We start from the raw sequence: 15,973 nt of genomic DNA on the forward strand, positions 1-15,973 counted from the left end.
AGCAATGGCCTCACTAGTTTCGTATGAAAACTTCTTGAAGTTCATTCCCATGTGGACTGAGGTCAGTGCTCAAACAAGAAAATTAAACAAAGCTGAAGAATTCAGGTGAGAAGAAGTAGTTCAGGGACGCTGGAAATCCCACTCGCTCAAGGTCAGTAGAAAATTTGGAAGCAGGAGAGGCAGAGTCCCCAGGGACCGGCCCTGTTCCAGAACCTTCCACTGACACCTGCCAGGCAGCCCTAGTAAGCCCCAGGTGACAGGTGTTGAGGTGGATTCTGAAGGTCCTGGTCTGTAGGTGCTGGGAGCCCCGGTTCTCCACACTTGACGCTTGGGCGGGGCCTGAGGGTCCAGCGGGGCAGCCGTCAGCTCCGCCCGCCTCGGACCCCTCCCTCTCCCTGAACCCTTCCCACCTGCGGCTCTCCCGATTTTCCTCTTACCTCTCTGATATCGGTCTCTGCCGGGGAATCTTTTTCCTCTGCACGACAAAAAATGGCACAAAAGCTCTTTCCCACAGGACGTTCACTGCTGCTCTGGGAGATGTTGTCAGAAATCACGGTGTTTAGGGCACCCACGGGTTCAGGAGGGAAGCCGCTTACAACTGCTGAGCACAGACGACAGGCCTGGGGCCAGGGCCGTCCTGCTGAGCCAAAGTTATCTCTCCGTAGCCAGAAGGTATTCTGACTTGTGCCAGTAAGTTCCAAGGCTGCCCAGCACGGTGTCAGAAATGGAAACACCAATGGAATGTCTAAGGGGCCACTGGCCCTACCCTCAGCGACGCAAATTCATCAAAAAGGATGCCTCTTCCCAGCAATCACTGTGAGGGGACAACGTGACTGACAGGCAGCGTCAGGCTGCGGAAATGGTGGGGCTGCTGCTTGGGGGACTCAGAATCCACAGCGCTTGGAGGGGCCGAAACTGGGAGAGATTTGCAGGAAGGGATTGTACAATGGGTGCCCCAGGTCGAATCCTGTTTGCAGTACTTAAACATTTTGCCCGTGTTTCCCTGATCCCGAGGACACAGGGAAGGACCACTCCTGAGCTTTCCCTCTGCTCTTTGTAGCCTGTTCTCCACGCTGGTTAAAGGCCACCAGGCAGGCCAGGGCCCCCGGTCCCCATGGTTTCCCTCCTGTATCCCGTCATTGCGCTGGGCACAGGGTCAGAGTTTTGCTGATCTCTCCAGTCATACTGGGAGCTGTTCTGACAGAAGATGCACGCGCGTTTCTCTTAAAACAACAGCAAGAATAAGAGCATTAGGAACAGAAGCAGCAACGGCACAACACAGGACTTGCTGGGCACCAGGCAATGCTCTGTGTGTCCCATCCTTCGGCTCACGTAATGTTCACCGTCTTCTCATCTCCGTAACCAATGAGGGAACCGAAGCCCAGGGGCGTGAAGTAACTGCCCCAGGTCGCCTGACAGTTGGTGGGGAAGCCGGGCTTTCGTCACTGAGTCCAGCCCAGTCCTACGCAGGGGAGGTGCTTAATAGAAGTCTGCACCTGCCTATGGATGGGTGAATGGATGTGGGAATAAGTCAAGATTTGAGACACTTTCAGTCCTAAACAGCTAACTTACTTGTGAACTCTGAAGGGACAGAGTCCACACACGAGTTAGAACAGCCTGCCTCTTGTTAGAGAAAACTGGGGGCAACGCAAAGTGCCAAGTGTCCTGACGTGTCTGTGGCAGCACCACGACGCACCTGGTGCGGAGTCCGAGGCTGACTCCCAGGTCGGACCCTTCAAGCTGCCCCAGAGGCTTGGGGGTGATTCAGGGGAAGGCAGACGAAGCCACGAGACCAGAGGCACTCCCGAAGCCCTAAACGGTCTCTGGATTCGGGCAGATTTAAAAAGGACGCTCCTGCTTTCTCCTCTGCACCGGACTTTCACTCATCACTGCCCTTGCTCTGCGGTTACTGGTCCAGCCAGGGGACAGAGGGCAGCCATTCATCCACACCCCTCCCCAGCCCCTCCCTCCCCCTCCGGCTTCTCCTCTTCAACCCCAGCTCTCTCCCTCCGAGGGCAAAATCAGACCCATCATCATCTCTCAACGGACAATACTGGTCATTCACAATTTCTCTTTCCTCTTCATCAGGCAATGGATGAGATGCACGGTGGGCAGGGCGGGGGGCGTGAACTGGATGGAGGACACCATGAAGGTGTCCGGGACACTGCCTGGCGAGGCAGCAGGGCCCACAGGGATGGGCCTGGCTGTGGAGGCTGCCGTCCGGTCTGGAGCTGCCAGCCACATGTGGCCACTGAGTGCCAGAAGAGTGGCCAGGCCATATTGGGATGTAAGCTAAATACCCCCGAGTTTGAAGATTCACTGAGACAGAAAGAACAGTAAAATACTTCACTGACAGTCGTCATATGCTGACATGATATTTGGAGTATATTAAGTTAAAGAAAAGATATTAACATGAATTTCTTCCTGTCTCTTTACTTTTTTATGTGGCTACTAGAACGTTTAAACGTCCACCTACGGCTCTCCTTCCATTTCTGCTGCCTGGTGCCGACCTAGAGGGACAGAGAGCCGCCCCACAGCCCAGCTCCTGTGTTCGCTCCCCACCTGGCCTTGGGCCAAGCTCACAGGCCACTCTGAGAGTCCATCATGGGTAAAATGAAGATGATACTCAGAGGGTCAGAGCGTGGAGAAGGGCTGAACGCATGAGGGCAGCACATGGAGGACACAACCTCAAGGCCGCTGTGCCATGTGGACAGATGGTCACGGGCAACAGACGGGCATGGAAGGTTCTGGACAAGCCCCACATCCTAGGGGCAGCGGGGGTGTTGGCTTATGGATCTGGGGCCTGGAAGGTTAAGGGGTCTGCGAGGGAGGCGTTAACAGGACAAAAGCGAATGCCGAAATCTCATGATGGGGAGAGGCCAGGGCAACGGCAGTGCCCACTGAGGGTGAGGGTCAGACTCTGGTGGCAATCACCAGGCAGGGCTGGGGACACTCCTCTCTCTGGCCTCTCAAACCTCCCAGTCACTTCTCGCCTGCATCAAATAACACGGACATTGTGGACTGACGCGTGTTCCCCGAGGAGCCACGTGTCGAAGTCCTAACCCTCCAGGAACGCGGAATATGGCTGCATTTGAGGGTGGGGTCTCCACAGAGTTGATTAAGGTAAAATGAGGTCACGAGGATGGGCCCTAATCCTATGGGACTGGTGTCCTCATAAGAGGAGATCAGGACACAGACACACACAGAGGGACGACCACTTGAAGACACAGGGAGAAGACGGCCGTCTACACACCAAGGAGCGAGGCCTCAGGAGGACCCAGCCCTGCCGACACCTGGATCTCAGATTCCAGCCTCCAGGACTGAGAGCGAATACACGTCTGCCGTTCAGCCCCTGGGTGTGCGCTGCTTTGTCACAGCAGCCCTGGCAACCACACAGCCACGGCGCGGATGCCTGGAGCACGGCAGGCGCTAATAGCAGCTGGTGTGTCCAAAAGAGAATCACCAGAAAACCCCAATGAGCAAACCCATAGGTCAGAGACTGACAACAGTCAGAGCAACGCCAAACGAGACAGAAGCCCAGCACAGCCTCAGTAAAGGGTGTGGGCACCGTCCTAAGGCCCAGCTGGTTCTCCTGCGGAAGAAGTGCTCCAGCTTCACTCCTGTGCAGACCTGGAAATGAGCCCTCCCCTCCAGGAGCCAGAGGGGCCAAGCGTGTCCTCCACCTGTGCAGGGTCCCCAGGCTCCCAGGGCTGCCCGGGCACAGCCTGCCCAAGGGCGGGGGCTCTTTGAGAACCATGTGTCCCGGGGACGTGGCAGCTGGTACGTGTCCTTCCCCGGTGCTGCCAAAGGACCATTGTGAAAACGCACTGCCTGACAAGGAGCTGGTAAGTTAGTGAGCTGGGCTTCCTGGAAGCCAAATCCACCAGGATGCTCAGAAAACAGGGAATCGGAGGCCAGCAGGGATTTCTTTATGTCTGAGAATGAGGGCTTCCCTGAATGCCACTGGTTCCCCTTGTGGATGGGGCCTCCCTGACCTCCACCACGCACACTCTGCTCTGATGGGGCCCCGAGGTCGCGCTCGCAGCTGCATCACTGCCTGGACGTGCGTCTGTTTCCACATTAACACGCAAGGCTGGAACAGGAACAGAGACATGCCAGAGCTGTCCCTTCCATCACAGGCTCCTTCCTACATCGTGACACGCCTTCTTCGGGAGGAGAGAGAAGCCAGTGAGAGAGCAGTGGGGCGCCACGGGGAGGAACCTGGCAGCAGGCGGCTGTGCGCTCCTGGCCACCGCGGCTCCCTCCCCAGCTGGGCCGAGCGCGGGGGTGGGGTGGGGGGTGGGGGAGAGGGTGGCAGAGCAGGGGGTCACGACACAGGGCCACTGCCTCCTAACGTCCTCCGCAGGCCAGCGGGTTCCAGGAAGGCAGCAGGCGCGAGCGTGAGGACGCGGGGCTGATGGGGGACGCGAGTGGAGAGCAGAGGAGGGCTCTGGGCCCCCTGTGCGGTACGGGGGGAGCCGCAAAGAGGCAGAGCTGGGGAGATGAGTGGGGTGACCGGTCCCTGCAGCCCCCCGCCTGTTAGCAGGTCAGCAGTCAGCCCCCGGACACAGGCAAACGCTTTACGTCCATTCCCTCGTAAGTGAAGAACAAGCTTCCCAGAATGACCACAGAAACGTGCAGATGCGAAACTGCAGGGCACGAGCTCATGTGGTTTTTCTCTATTCTGGTTTCAGCTGACACTCCACGTAACACCACAGGGCAGGGGTCCCCAACCCCCCGGAGCCGCAGACCGGTACCTGTTTGCGCAGCCTGTTAGGAACCGGCCGCACAGCAGCAGGTGAGCGGCGGAGAGCGAGTGAAGCTTCATGTGCGCCTCCCCTTCGCTCGCATCACCGCCTGAACCCCCCCATCCCCCCCACCCGCCTCCGTGGAAAAATCGTCTTCCATGAAACCGGTCCCTGGGGCCAAAAAGGTTGCGGACCACTGCCCCAGAGCACTCCCTCCACAAGGCCTCAGATATTTTCTGTCAAGTGACAAACAATTAAAAGAAGACAGCTGTTACCGGTAACAACTCCCTACAGGAACCAGTGGTCTTAAACGCCCAATTTCAAAGAAACATCAGCAGAATGTTAAAAATTAGCTTTCAGAAAACAGAAGCGTCACTGTGGCTGTACCACCGCTCAGGAATCTGACGTTGGTAAAAGTAAACCAGTGAGAACTACGTTTTGGTGCTTTACAACGTCCAACAACAAGAAAGACACTGCAAGCCACAGAGAGGTTTACAGAAGCAGACTTGCAAATCAGTCACTTAAATCAGCAGTGCCTTAAAATACCACGTGCTAACAGGATGGGGCTCTCTGAGAAGAGCTGTTTCTCCACTTTCACTCTCAGCTGAGACTATCCTCCTGGTGCAGATGCCACCAGACCCACGGTCTTTAGAGTAACTGAACACATTCACAGCTCAGAGTTACTAGTATCTTCACGGGGAGATTACCAGTAATACAGTTCACGCTCGAGTTGTAGAAAACACTGCGTGATTCCCCATTCAACATTCACTAGAACACTTTACACACTTAGAAAATTGGTCCTCCTTTCAACAATGAGAGAATTCCAAATCAATAATAACATTATAAAAAGGTAAACCCCTTCTAGTTGACCTTGGGCCTGACATCATTAGGAAAGAAACTCCGTAACATTGTTTTAGATAAAACAATGTTTTCTCAGAACACTTTGTAAGATAAGATATGAACAAAAACAGTATGTAATCACTGATTTACATGAATGGCTTGAAAGCAAATTATGGAAAATTACCCACCTGGCTGATATGGAAATTGAGTCTAAGTACAGATCAGAGAAGGGCTCATGGCTGCAAAGTTCATTATTATTAAATAAAACCCATAGCACAGAAGCTCAGCAAAGAGGTCCTGGGGCTCAAATGTAATGTCATTCAACCCGGTGGACATTTATGAAGCACTTCTGCGCGCGTGTGGGCTGGTGGAGGTCCATCCTCAGCACTGTGACGTTCTGATGAACTGTCATTTGTCTTGAGTTAAAGGACCAAAGAACTGGAATAATTAACCTTTCCCCCCTACAAATTAGGGTGGATTCACAGTTCTGCGCACAGCATCAGGCCTATTGCCTCATAATCTGGAATGATTCTTCATGGGCAGAGAATGAGGCCAGCAGGTGCCCTGGTGACGGGCCATCGGTTTGAGCGGCTCAGGGGGAGACAGGCTGAGAACCACTTTCCCAGTCACCCTGGGGGAATCAAAGGTGACGCAGAGAATCATCGTCGAACAGGGGAAGCTGACGTCCGTGGAATAAGGTGGAAAGGGGCGAATGTGAGGCTAGAAACACCCGGAAGATTCATGCTGGGTCACTGGAGGGATCTGGATGACTTTTATTTGCGTTTTTCTCGTTTGCTCTCCTGTGTCTTCCAAGCTCCCTGTGATGAGGGTGGGGGAAGGGACGTCGGGCCGATGGCACTGGCGAGCCCAGTCACAGTGAGACCGTAGTGGGCCTGGAGTCCTGGCCGAGGAATTCGGGTCTTGGACTAGCATTCTAAGCCCTAGAAGTTTCTAAGGTAGGAGGATAAGAAGCCAATTGTTTTAGCGGAAAACCCTGGTAGCCACAGGGAACCTGAGGAGGGTCTGTGCGTTTGCAGGATTTTTGAGCCGGCTCACTTCTTACCTTATTTCCCTTCTCGGCACCTAAGTCTCGCTTCCCTGCGTGGTTCCCCATCCTGAGCCGTCGAGGCCTTCAGATGCTGAAAGACAAAGAGAGGCCGTTAGCCTTGGAACTGGTACTTTCAGAGTTTTCTACGCTAGTTTTCAATCAGCGCCATCCCGTTCCACATGCTATACCCATTTCTGAGAAAAGAAAACGAAAGCCCCCAAACTCAAGAGGCACCCAAAGTCTCATGAGTGAGTGTCACTGTCTTCTGAGCCCTGGCAGAAAGCCAGAACGCGGGACGGCTGCCCAAACCCGGATTCTGTCCAGTGACAAACACTGTTCAGTGTGTTTCTTCATCCATAAAGAAGATGAACTCATCTCCAGAGATCTCAGACTGTGCACAAGTCCAGATGGACAGACGGAGGTACACCTCATGTTCAGTAACAAGAGGAACAGAGATGCAGAAAAGTGCCGACGCGCCTCAAAATAAAAATAAGCCTGATGCTTCGGGAATCGTGTGAGCACAGAAACAGCAAGACCCGACCAAGGGCTGCTTATCGGACAAGCATTCCAAGAACCCGCAGCATTTGTAAGGAAGATAAAGTTGGATTTAAAAAAGCACATGTTCCTCATTTGTATTTTCTAACCCAAACTTTAGCAGCAAATTTATTTCTTTTCCTCCAGAAAGGCACAGAACTGAAGAATTTAGCCAAACTCATTCCACACAGATTCCCTCATCCCACACACATCCCTGGACCTGCCTGAACCACAAGGACCACTTGCACCATCACCGTACACTTGTCAGCTGGCTCCAGGTGACCTGTCTTTAAGGGCCGCCACAAAATTCAATCATCCACGATGTACCCTTTTCAAAGAACATGTGAGTAGTAGCTCCCTGCTGAACGAGGAGTGGCTCTCCTTGAAAGGCAACAAAATGAATCGTCTTCTAAAAATGGGAAGGGTTTCTAAAATATCACACATGCCTGACGAAAGGCAAGCTTTGTTTCCCCAAAGGCACTCTTTTGCAAAGAAGGAATTGCCCAGTATCTGAATTTCCCCAAAGTCTCCCATATCACGGGGTGACTCCTCAGTGACTACGAAGGATACCCATGCCCTTCCCCAGGCAAATTGGTGAGAAAGGGAGTGATGGCGTCTTAGAGCATCACCTCCCAGTGTGTGGGGTACAGTGAGCTGTTACCTGGTGGAGACCGAGCACCTGAGGAGTGGAAACCCTTCCCGCCTTTGTATTTTGTAAATGGAAACTGGACCAGAGCCCCACGCAGAGGGAGATTTAGTTAAAAAGTGCTGTACTTCAAACGACTTGGATCGAAGTGGGGATCATGTGCTCTGGTGAATCAAAGACATGGTTCTAGTGGTGATAAAAACACTGCTGACTTAGAAGAATCATGTGAATACATCATGTATCAGGACATGAAGGTGAAAAAACCAATACTTTAACGTGTATGCTTTAACATGGTGACTATAGTTAACGATACTGTATTGTAACCGGCAGATCTCGTTTCACAGTTAACGGTACTGTGTTGTACGCCGGCAGACCCCGTTTCACAGTTAACGGGACTGTGTTGTACGCCGGCAGACCCCGTTTCACAGTTAACGGGACTGTGTTGTACGCCGGCAGACCCCGTTTCACAGTTAACGGGACTGTGTTGTACGCCGGCAGACCCCGTTTCACAGTTAACGGGACTGTGTTGTACGCCGGCAGACCCCGTTTCCTAGTTAACGGTACTGTGTTGTACGCCGGCAGACCCCGTTTCCTAGTTAACGGTACTGTGTTGTACGCCGGCAGACCTCGTTTCCTAGTTAACGGTACTGTGTTGTACGCCGGCAGACCTCGTTTCCTAGTTAACGGTACTGTGTTGTACGCCGGCAGACCTCGTTTCCTAGTTAACGGTACTGTGTTGTACACCGGCAGACCTCGTTTCCTAGTTAACGATACTGTGTTGTACACCGGCAGACCGCGTTTCACAGTTAACGGTACTGTGTTGTACGCCGGCAGACCTCGTTTCCTAGTTAACGGTACTGTGTTGTACACCGGCAGACCGCGTTTCACAGTTAACGGTACTGTGTTGTACACCGGCAGACCGCGTTTCACAGTTAACGGTACTGTGTTGTACACCGGCAGACCTCGTTTCCTAGTTAACGGGACTGTGTTGTACACCGGCAGACCTCGTTTCCTAGTTAACGGGACTGTGTTGTACACCGGCAGACCTCGTTTCCTAGTTAACGGGACTGTGTTGTACACCGGCAGACCTCGTTTCACAGTTAACGGTGCTGTATTGTACACCGGCAGACCTCGTTTCCTAGTTAACGATACTGTGTTGTACACCGGCAGACCTCGTTTCCTAGTTAACGATACTGTGTTGTACACCGGCAGACCGCGTTTCACAGTTAACGGTACTGTGTTGTACACCGGCAGACCTCGTTTCACAGTTAACGGTGCTGTACTGTACACCGGCAGACCTCGTTTCCTAGTTAACGGTACTGTGTTGTACACCGGCAGACCTCGTTTCACAGTTAACGGTGCTGTATTGTACACCGGCAGACCTCGTTTCCTAGTTAACAATACTGTGTTGTACACCGGCAGACCGCGTTTCCTAGTTAACGGTACTGTGTTGTACACCGGCAGACCTCGTTTCCTAGTTAACGGTACTGTGTTGTACACCGGCAGACCTCGTTTCCTAGTTAACGGTACTGTACTGTACACCGGCAGACCTCGTTTCCTAGTTAACGATACTGTGTTGTACACCGGCAGACCGCGTTTCACAGTTAACGGTACTGTGTTGTACACCGGCAGACCTCGTTTCCTAGTTAACGGTACTGTACTGTACACCGGCAGACCTCGTTTCCTAGTTAACGGTACTGTGTTGTACACCGGCAGACCTCGTTTCCTAGTTAACGGTACTGTGTTGTACACCGGCAGACCTCGTTTCCTAGTTAACGGTACTGTATTGTAACCGGCAGACCTCGTTTCCTAGTTAACGGTACTGTGTTGTACACCGGCAGACCTCGTTTCCTAGTTAACGGTACTGTGTTGTACACCGGCAGACCTCGCTTCCTAGTTAACGGTACTGTGTTGTACACCGGCAGACCTCGTTTCCTAGTTAACGGTACTGTGTTGTACACCGGCAGACCGCGTTTCACAGTTAACGGTACTGTGTTGTACGCCGGCAGACCTCGTTTCCTAGTTAACGGGACTGTGTTGTACACCGGCAGACCTCGTTTCCTAGTTAACGGTACTGTGTTGTACACCGGCAGACCTCGTTTCCTAGTTAACGGGACTGTGTTGTACGCCGGCAGACCTCGTTTCCTAGTTAACGGTACTGTGTTGTACACCGGCAGACCCTGTTTCCTAGTTAACGGGACTGTGTTGTACACCGGCAGACCCCGTTTCACAGTTAACGGGACTGTGTTGTACGCCGGCAGACCCCGTTTCACAGTTAACAGGACTGTGTTGTACACCGGCAGACCTCGTTTCCTAGTTAACGGTACTGTGTTGTACACCGGCAGACCTCGTTTCCTAGTTAACGGTACTGTGTTGTACACCGGCAGACCTCGTTTCCTAGTTAACGGTACTGTGTTGTACACCGGCAGACCTCGTTTCCTAGTTAACGGTACTGTGTTGTACACCGGCAGACCTCGTTTCCTAGTTAACGGTACTGTGTTGTACACCGGCAGACCTCGTTTCCTAGTTAACGATACTGTGTTGTATGCCGGCAGACCGCGTTTCACAGTTAACGGTACTGTGTTGTACGCCGGCAGACCTCGTTTCCTAGTTAACGGTACTGTGTTGTACACCGGCAGACCGCGTTTCACAGTTAACGGTACTGTGTTGTACACCGGCAGACCGCGTTTCACAGTTAACGGTACTGTGTTGTACACCGGCAGACCGCGTTTCACAGTTAACGGTACTGTGTTGTACACCGACAGACCTCGTTTCCTAGTTAACGGGACTGTGTTGTACACCGGCAGACCTCGTTTCCTAGTTAACGGGACTGTGTTGTACGCCGGCAGACCGCGTTTCACAGTTAATGGTACTGTATTGTAACCGGCAGACCTCGTTTCCTAGTTAACGGGACTGTGTTGTACGCCGGCAGACCGCGTTTCCTAGATAACGGGACTGTGTGGTACGCCGGCAGACCGCGTTTCCTAGTTAACGGGACTGTGTTGTACACCAGCAGACCCCGTTTCACAGTTAACGGGACTGTGTTGTACGCCAGCAGACCCCGTTTCACAGTTAACGGGACTGTGTTGTACGCCGGCAGACCTCGTTTCCTAGTTAACGGGACTGTGTTGTACACCGGCAGACCTCGTTTCCTAGTTAACGGGACTGTGTTGTACGCCGGCAGACCTCGTTTCCTAGTTAACGGGACTGTGTTGTAGCCGGCAGACCTCGTTTCCTAGTTAACGGAACTGTGTTGTAGCCGGCAGACCCCGTTTCACAGTTAACGGGACTGTGTTGTAGCCGGCAGACCCCGTTTCACAGTTAACGGGACTGTGTTGTACACCGGCAGACCGCGTTTCACAGTTAACGGTACTGTACTGTACACCGGCAGACCTCGTTTCCTAGTTAACAATACTGTGTTGTACACCGGCAGACCTCGTTTCACAGTTAACGGTACTGTGTTGTACACCGGCAGACCTCGTTTCCTAGTTAACGATACTGTGTTGTACGCCGGCAGACCGCGTTTCACAGTTAACGGGACTGTGTTGTAGCCGGCAGACCTCGTTTCCTAGTTAACGGGACTGTGTTGTACACCGGCAGACCCCGTCTCACAGTTAACGGTACTGTATTGTACACCGGCAGACGTCGTTTCCTAGTTAACGATACTGTGTTGTACGCCGGCAGACCCCGTTTCACAGTTAACGGGACTGTGTTGTAACCGGCAGACCCCGTTTCACAGTTAACGGGACTGTGTTGTAACCGGCAGACCCCGTTTCACAGTTAACGGGACTGTGTTGTAGCCGGCAGACCGCGTTTCACAGTTAACGGGACTGTGTTGTAGCCGGCAGACCGCGTTTCACAGTTAACGGGACTGTGTTGTAGCCGGCAGACCTCGTTTCCTAGTTAACGGGACTGTGTTGTAACCGGAAGACCCCGTTTCACAGTTAACGGGACTGTGTTGTAGCCGGCAGACCCCGTTTCACAGTTAACGGGACTGTGTTGTAGCCGGCAGACCTCGTTTCACAGTTAACGGGACTGTGTTGTAGCCGGCAGACCCCGTTTCACAGTTAACGGGACTGTGTTGTAGCCGGCAGAGCGCGTTTCACAGTTAACGGGACTGTGTTGTAGCCGGCAGACCCCGTTTCACAGTTAACGGGACTGTGTTGTAGCCGGCAGACCTCGTTTCCTAGTTAACGGGACTGTGTTGTAGCCGGCAGACCGCGTTTCCTAGTTAACGGGACTGTGTTGTAACCGGCAGACCTCGTTTCCTAGTTAACGGGACTGTGTTGTAACCGGCAGACCGCGTTTCACAGTTAACGGGACTGTGTTGTAGCCGGCAGACCCCGTTTCACAGTTAACGGGACTGTATTGTAGTCGGCAGACCCCGTTTCACAGTTAACGGGACTGTGTTGTAGCCGGCAGACCGCGTTTCACAGTTAACAGGACTGTGTTGTAGCCGGCAGACCTCGCTTCCTAGTTAACGGGACTGTGTTGTAGCCGGCAGACCTCGTTTCCTAGTTAACGGTACTGTGTTGTAGCCGGCAGACCTCGTTTCCTAGTTAACGGGACTGTGTTGTAGCCGGCAGACCCCGTTTCCTAGTTAACGGTACTGTGTTGTAGCCGGCAGACCGCGTTTCCTAGTTAACGGGACTGTGTTGTAGCCGGCAGACCCCGTTTCCTAGTTAACGGGACTGTGTTGTAGCCGGCAGACCCCGTTTCACAGTTAACGGGACTGTGTTGTAGCCGGCAGACCCCGTTTCACAGTTAACGGGACTGTGTTGTAGCCGGCAGACCTCGTTTCCTAGTTAACGGGACTGTGTTGTACGCCGGCAGACCCCGTTTCACAGTTAACGGGACTGTGTTGTAGCCGGCAGACCCCGTTTCCTAGTTAACGGGACTGTGTTGTAGCCGGCAGACCGCGTTTCACAGTTAACGGGACTGTGTTGTAGCCGGCAGACCCCGTTTCACAGTTAACGGGACTGTGTTGTAACCGGCAGACCGCGTTTCACAGTTAACGGGACTGTGTTGTAGCCGGCAGACCTCGTTTCCTAGTTAACGGGACTGTGTTGTAGCCGGCAGACCTCGTTTCCTAGTTAACGGGACTGTGTTGTAGCCGGCAGACCTCGTTTCCTAGTTAACGGGACTGTGTTGTAGCCGGCAGACCCCGTTTCACAGTTAACGGGACTGTGTTGTAGCCGGCAGACCCCGTTTCACAGTTAACGGGACTGTGTTGTAGCCGGCAGACCCCGTTTCACAGTTAACGGGACTGTGTTGTAGCCGGCAGACCTCGTTTCCTAGTTAACGGGACTGTGTTGTAGCCGGCAGACCTCGTTTCCTAGTTAACGGGACTGTGTTGTAGCCGGCAGACCTCGTTTCCTAGTTAACGGTACTGTGTTGTAGCCGGCAGACCTCGTTTCCTAGTTAACGGGACTGTGTTGTAGCCGGCAGACCCCGTTTCCTAGTTAACGGTACTGTGTTGTAGCCGGCAGACCCCGTTTCACAGTTAACGGGACTGTGTTGTAGCCGGCAGACCGCGTTTCCTAGTTAACGGGACTGTGTTGTACGCCGGCAGACCCCGTTTCACAGTTAACGGGACTGTGTTGTACGCCGGCAGACCGCGTTTCACAGTTAACGGGACTGTGTTGTACGCCGGCAGACCCCGTTTCACAGTTAACGGGACTGTGTTGTAGCCGGCAGACCGCGTTTCCTAGTTAACGGGACTGTGTTGTAGCCGGCAGACCCCGTTTCCTAGTTAACGGGACTGTGTTGTAGCCGGCAGACCTCGTTTCACAGTTAACGGGACTGTGTTGTACACCGGCAGACCCCGTTTCACAGTTAACGGGACTGTGTTGTAGCCGGCAGACCGCGTTTCCTAGTTAACGGTACTGTGTTGTAGCCGGCAGACCTCGCTTCCTAGTTAACGGGACTGTGTTGTAGCCGGCAGACCCCGTTTCCTAGTTAACGGGACTGTGTTGTAGCCGGCAGACCTCGTTTCCTAGTTAACGGGACTGTGTTGTAGCCGGCAGACCCCGTTTCACAGTTAACGGGACTGTGTTGTAGCCGGCAGACCCCGTTTCACAGTTAACGGGACTGTGTTGTAGCCGGCAGACCCCGTTTCACAGTTAACGGGACTGTGTTGTAGTCGGCAGACCCCGTTTCACAGTTAACGGGACTGTGTTGTAGCCGGCAGACCGCGTTTCACAGTTAACGGGACTGTGTTGTAGCCGGCAGACCTCGCTTCCTAGTTAACGGTACTGTGTTGTAGCCGGCAGACCTCGTTTCACAGTTAACGGGACTGTGTTGTAGCCGGCAGACCTCGTTTCCTAGTTAACGGGACTGTGTTGTAGCCGGCAGACCGCGTTTCACAGTTAACGGGACTGTGTTGTAGCCGGCAGACCTTGTTTCACAGTTAACGGTACTGTATTGTACACCGGCAGACCGCGTTTCCTAGTTAACGGGACTGTGTTGTAGCCGGCAGACCCCGTTTCACAGTTAACGGGACTGTGTTGTAGCCGGCAGACCGCGTTTCCTAGTTAACGGGACTGTGTTGTAGCCGGCAGACCGCGTTTTATTGTGCTTCCCTTTATTGCTCTTTGTGGATATTGCATATTTTATAAATTGAAGGTCTGTGGAAACCCTGCATTGTCAGATGATGGTTAGCATTTTTCAGCAATGAAGCATTTTAAATTAAAAAATAAAATCTATGCTTAAAAAAATAATAAAATGGGGGCTTCCCTGGTGGCGCAGTGGTTGCGAGTCTGCCTGCTAATGCAGGGGACACGGGTTTGAGCCCTGGTCTGGGAGGATCCCACATGCCGCAGAGCAACTAGGCCCGTGAGCCACAACTACTGAGCCTGCACGTCTGGAGCCTGTGCTCTGCAACAAGAGAGGCCGCGATAGTGAGAGGCCCACACACCGCGATGAAGAGTGGCCCCCGCTTGCCACAACTAGAGAAAGCCCTCGCACAGAAACGAAGACCCAACACAGCAAAAATAAATTAATTAATAAACTCCTACCCCCAACATCTTCTAAAAATAAATCAATTAATTAAATAAAATGTATGCTTTTAAAAATGCAAGTCGACCTTTGCAGATAATTTCAGTATTCAGTGCAATTCTATCATCCACCTTCCCAATTTACTTACATGGGACCACTCCCTAAAAAACCTCTTTGGGGTAACCTCACTGGGAAAATGGAGGTTTGGGGGCACATATGGTAGTTTACTTGATAACAGTGGGCACAAAAAGGTAAAGAGGGGACTTGTTTTTGTCCTCTTGGGGTCTGAACTGCAGTTGGAGAACATGACTGCACGTTCTCTGTGCAGGACGACGGTCTGAACTCTGGGAGTAGAGGGGGTCACTCTGAACTGCGATCTCTCTGTGGTCCCATGCGGGGTTCTGAGGAAGTACTGATAACTTGCACTGCGTGTGTAATACACAGAATAACAATGCATCAAACATCCCTGTTTAAGAAATAAGAATTGGTGTATTTGGTTGGGGAAAGATAAGTTAGGAGGTTGCGATTAGCATATACATACTACTATATCTAAAACAGATAACCAACAAGGATGTACTGTATAGCACAGGGAACTCTACTCAATATTTTGCAATAACCTATAAGGGAAAAGAATCTGGAAAAAAATATATGTACATATAAAACGGAATCACTGTGCTGTACATCTGAAACTAACACAACATTGTAAATCAACTACACTCCAATAAAAAAATATATATAAATAAAAGTTACCTCCAAAAAAAAAAAAAGAATTGGTGTATTTGAAACTAAACACAGGCAAAAATAGATAACTTCTTTTCAAGTTCACAGCTTGGACTCTTGGGGTTTTCCAGCCCCGACACAGAGAACCGAACGCTACCATCTCTGTTCTCACCTGGACAGTATCTCAAGCCCAGCATCCCTTACCTCCTCCCGTTTCCATCTTATTCTCACCCTCCTCAGTCACCTCCCCCGCAGGTATTAGGCAAATCCCAACACAATGGTCCCCCCTTCCAGAAAACAAATCTCTAAGGATTTAACCTAAATCAAAATAGCCTGGGACGTGTGAATATTCGGGGGGTTGCTTGTGGACAAAAGGAGAGCTGATTTTGGGGCAAGGGCTTTGAGGCACAGCTGATCTAATCACATGTTGCTTGCCCTGCT

At 52.2% G+C, this 15,973-nt stretch overlaps 1 protein-coding gene across 5 annotated transcripts in view; it reads right to left on the reverse strand.

Annotated features, from left to right (window-relative positions):
- Positions 1-15,973, reverse strand: part of MBP (myelin basic protein) — a 119,656-nt gene that overhangs the window by 83,087 nt on the left and 20,596 nt on the right. For all 5 annotated transcript variants that reach the window (XM_082668016.1, XM_082668019.1, XM_082668018.1 and 2 more), the window contains one exon: positions 6,652-6,727. In XM_082668016.1, the coding sequence (XP_082524142.1) occupies positions 6,652-6,702 (51 nt within the window). In that variant the 5' untranslated portion in view covers positions 6,703-6,727. The remainder of the gene's footprint in view (positions 1-6,651; positions 6,728-15,973) is intronic.

The sequence above is a fragment of the Grampus griseus genome, assembly GCF_964374135.1.
Source record: "Grampus griseus genome assembly, chromosome: 12".
NCBI lineage: Eukaryota > Metazoa > Chordata > Mammalia > Artiodactyla > Delphinidae > Grampus > Grampus griseus.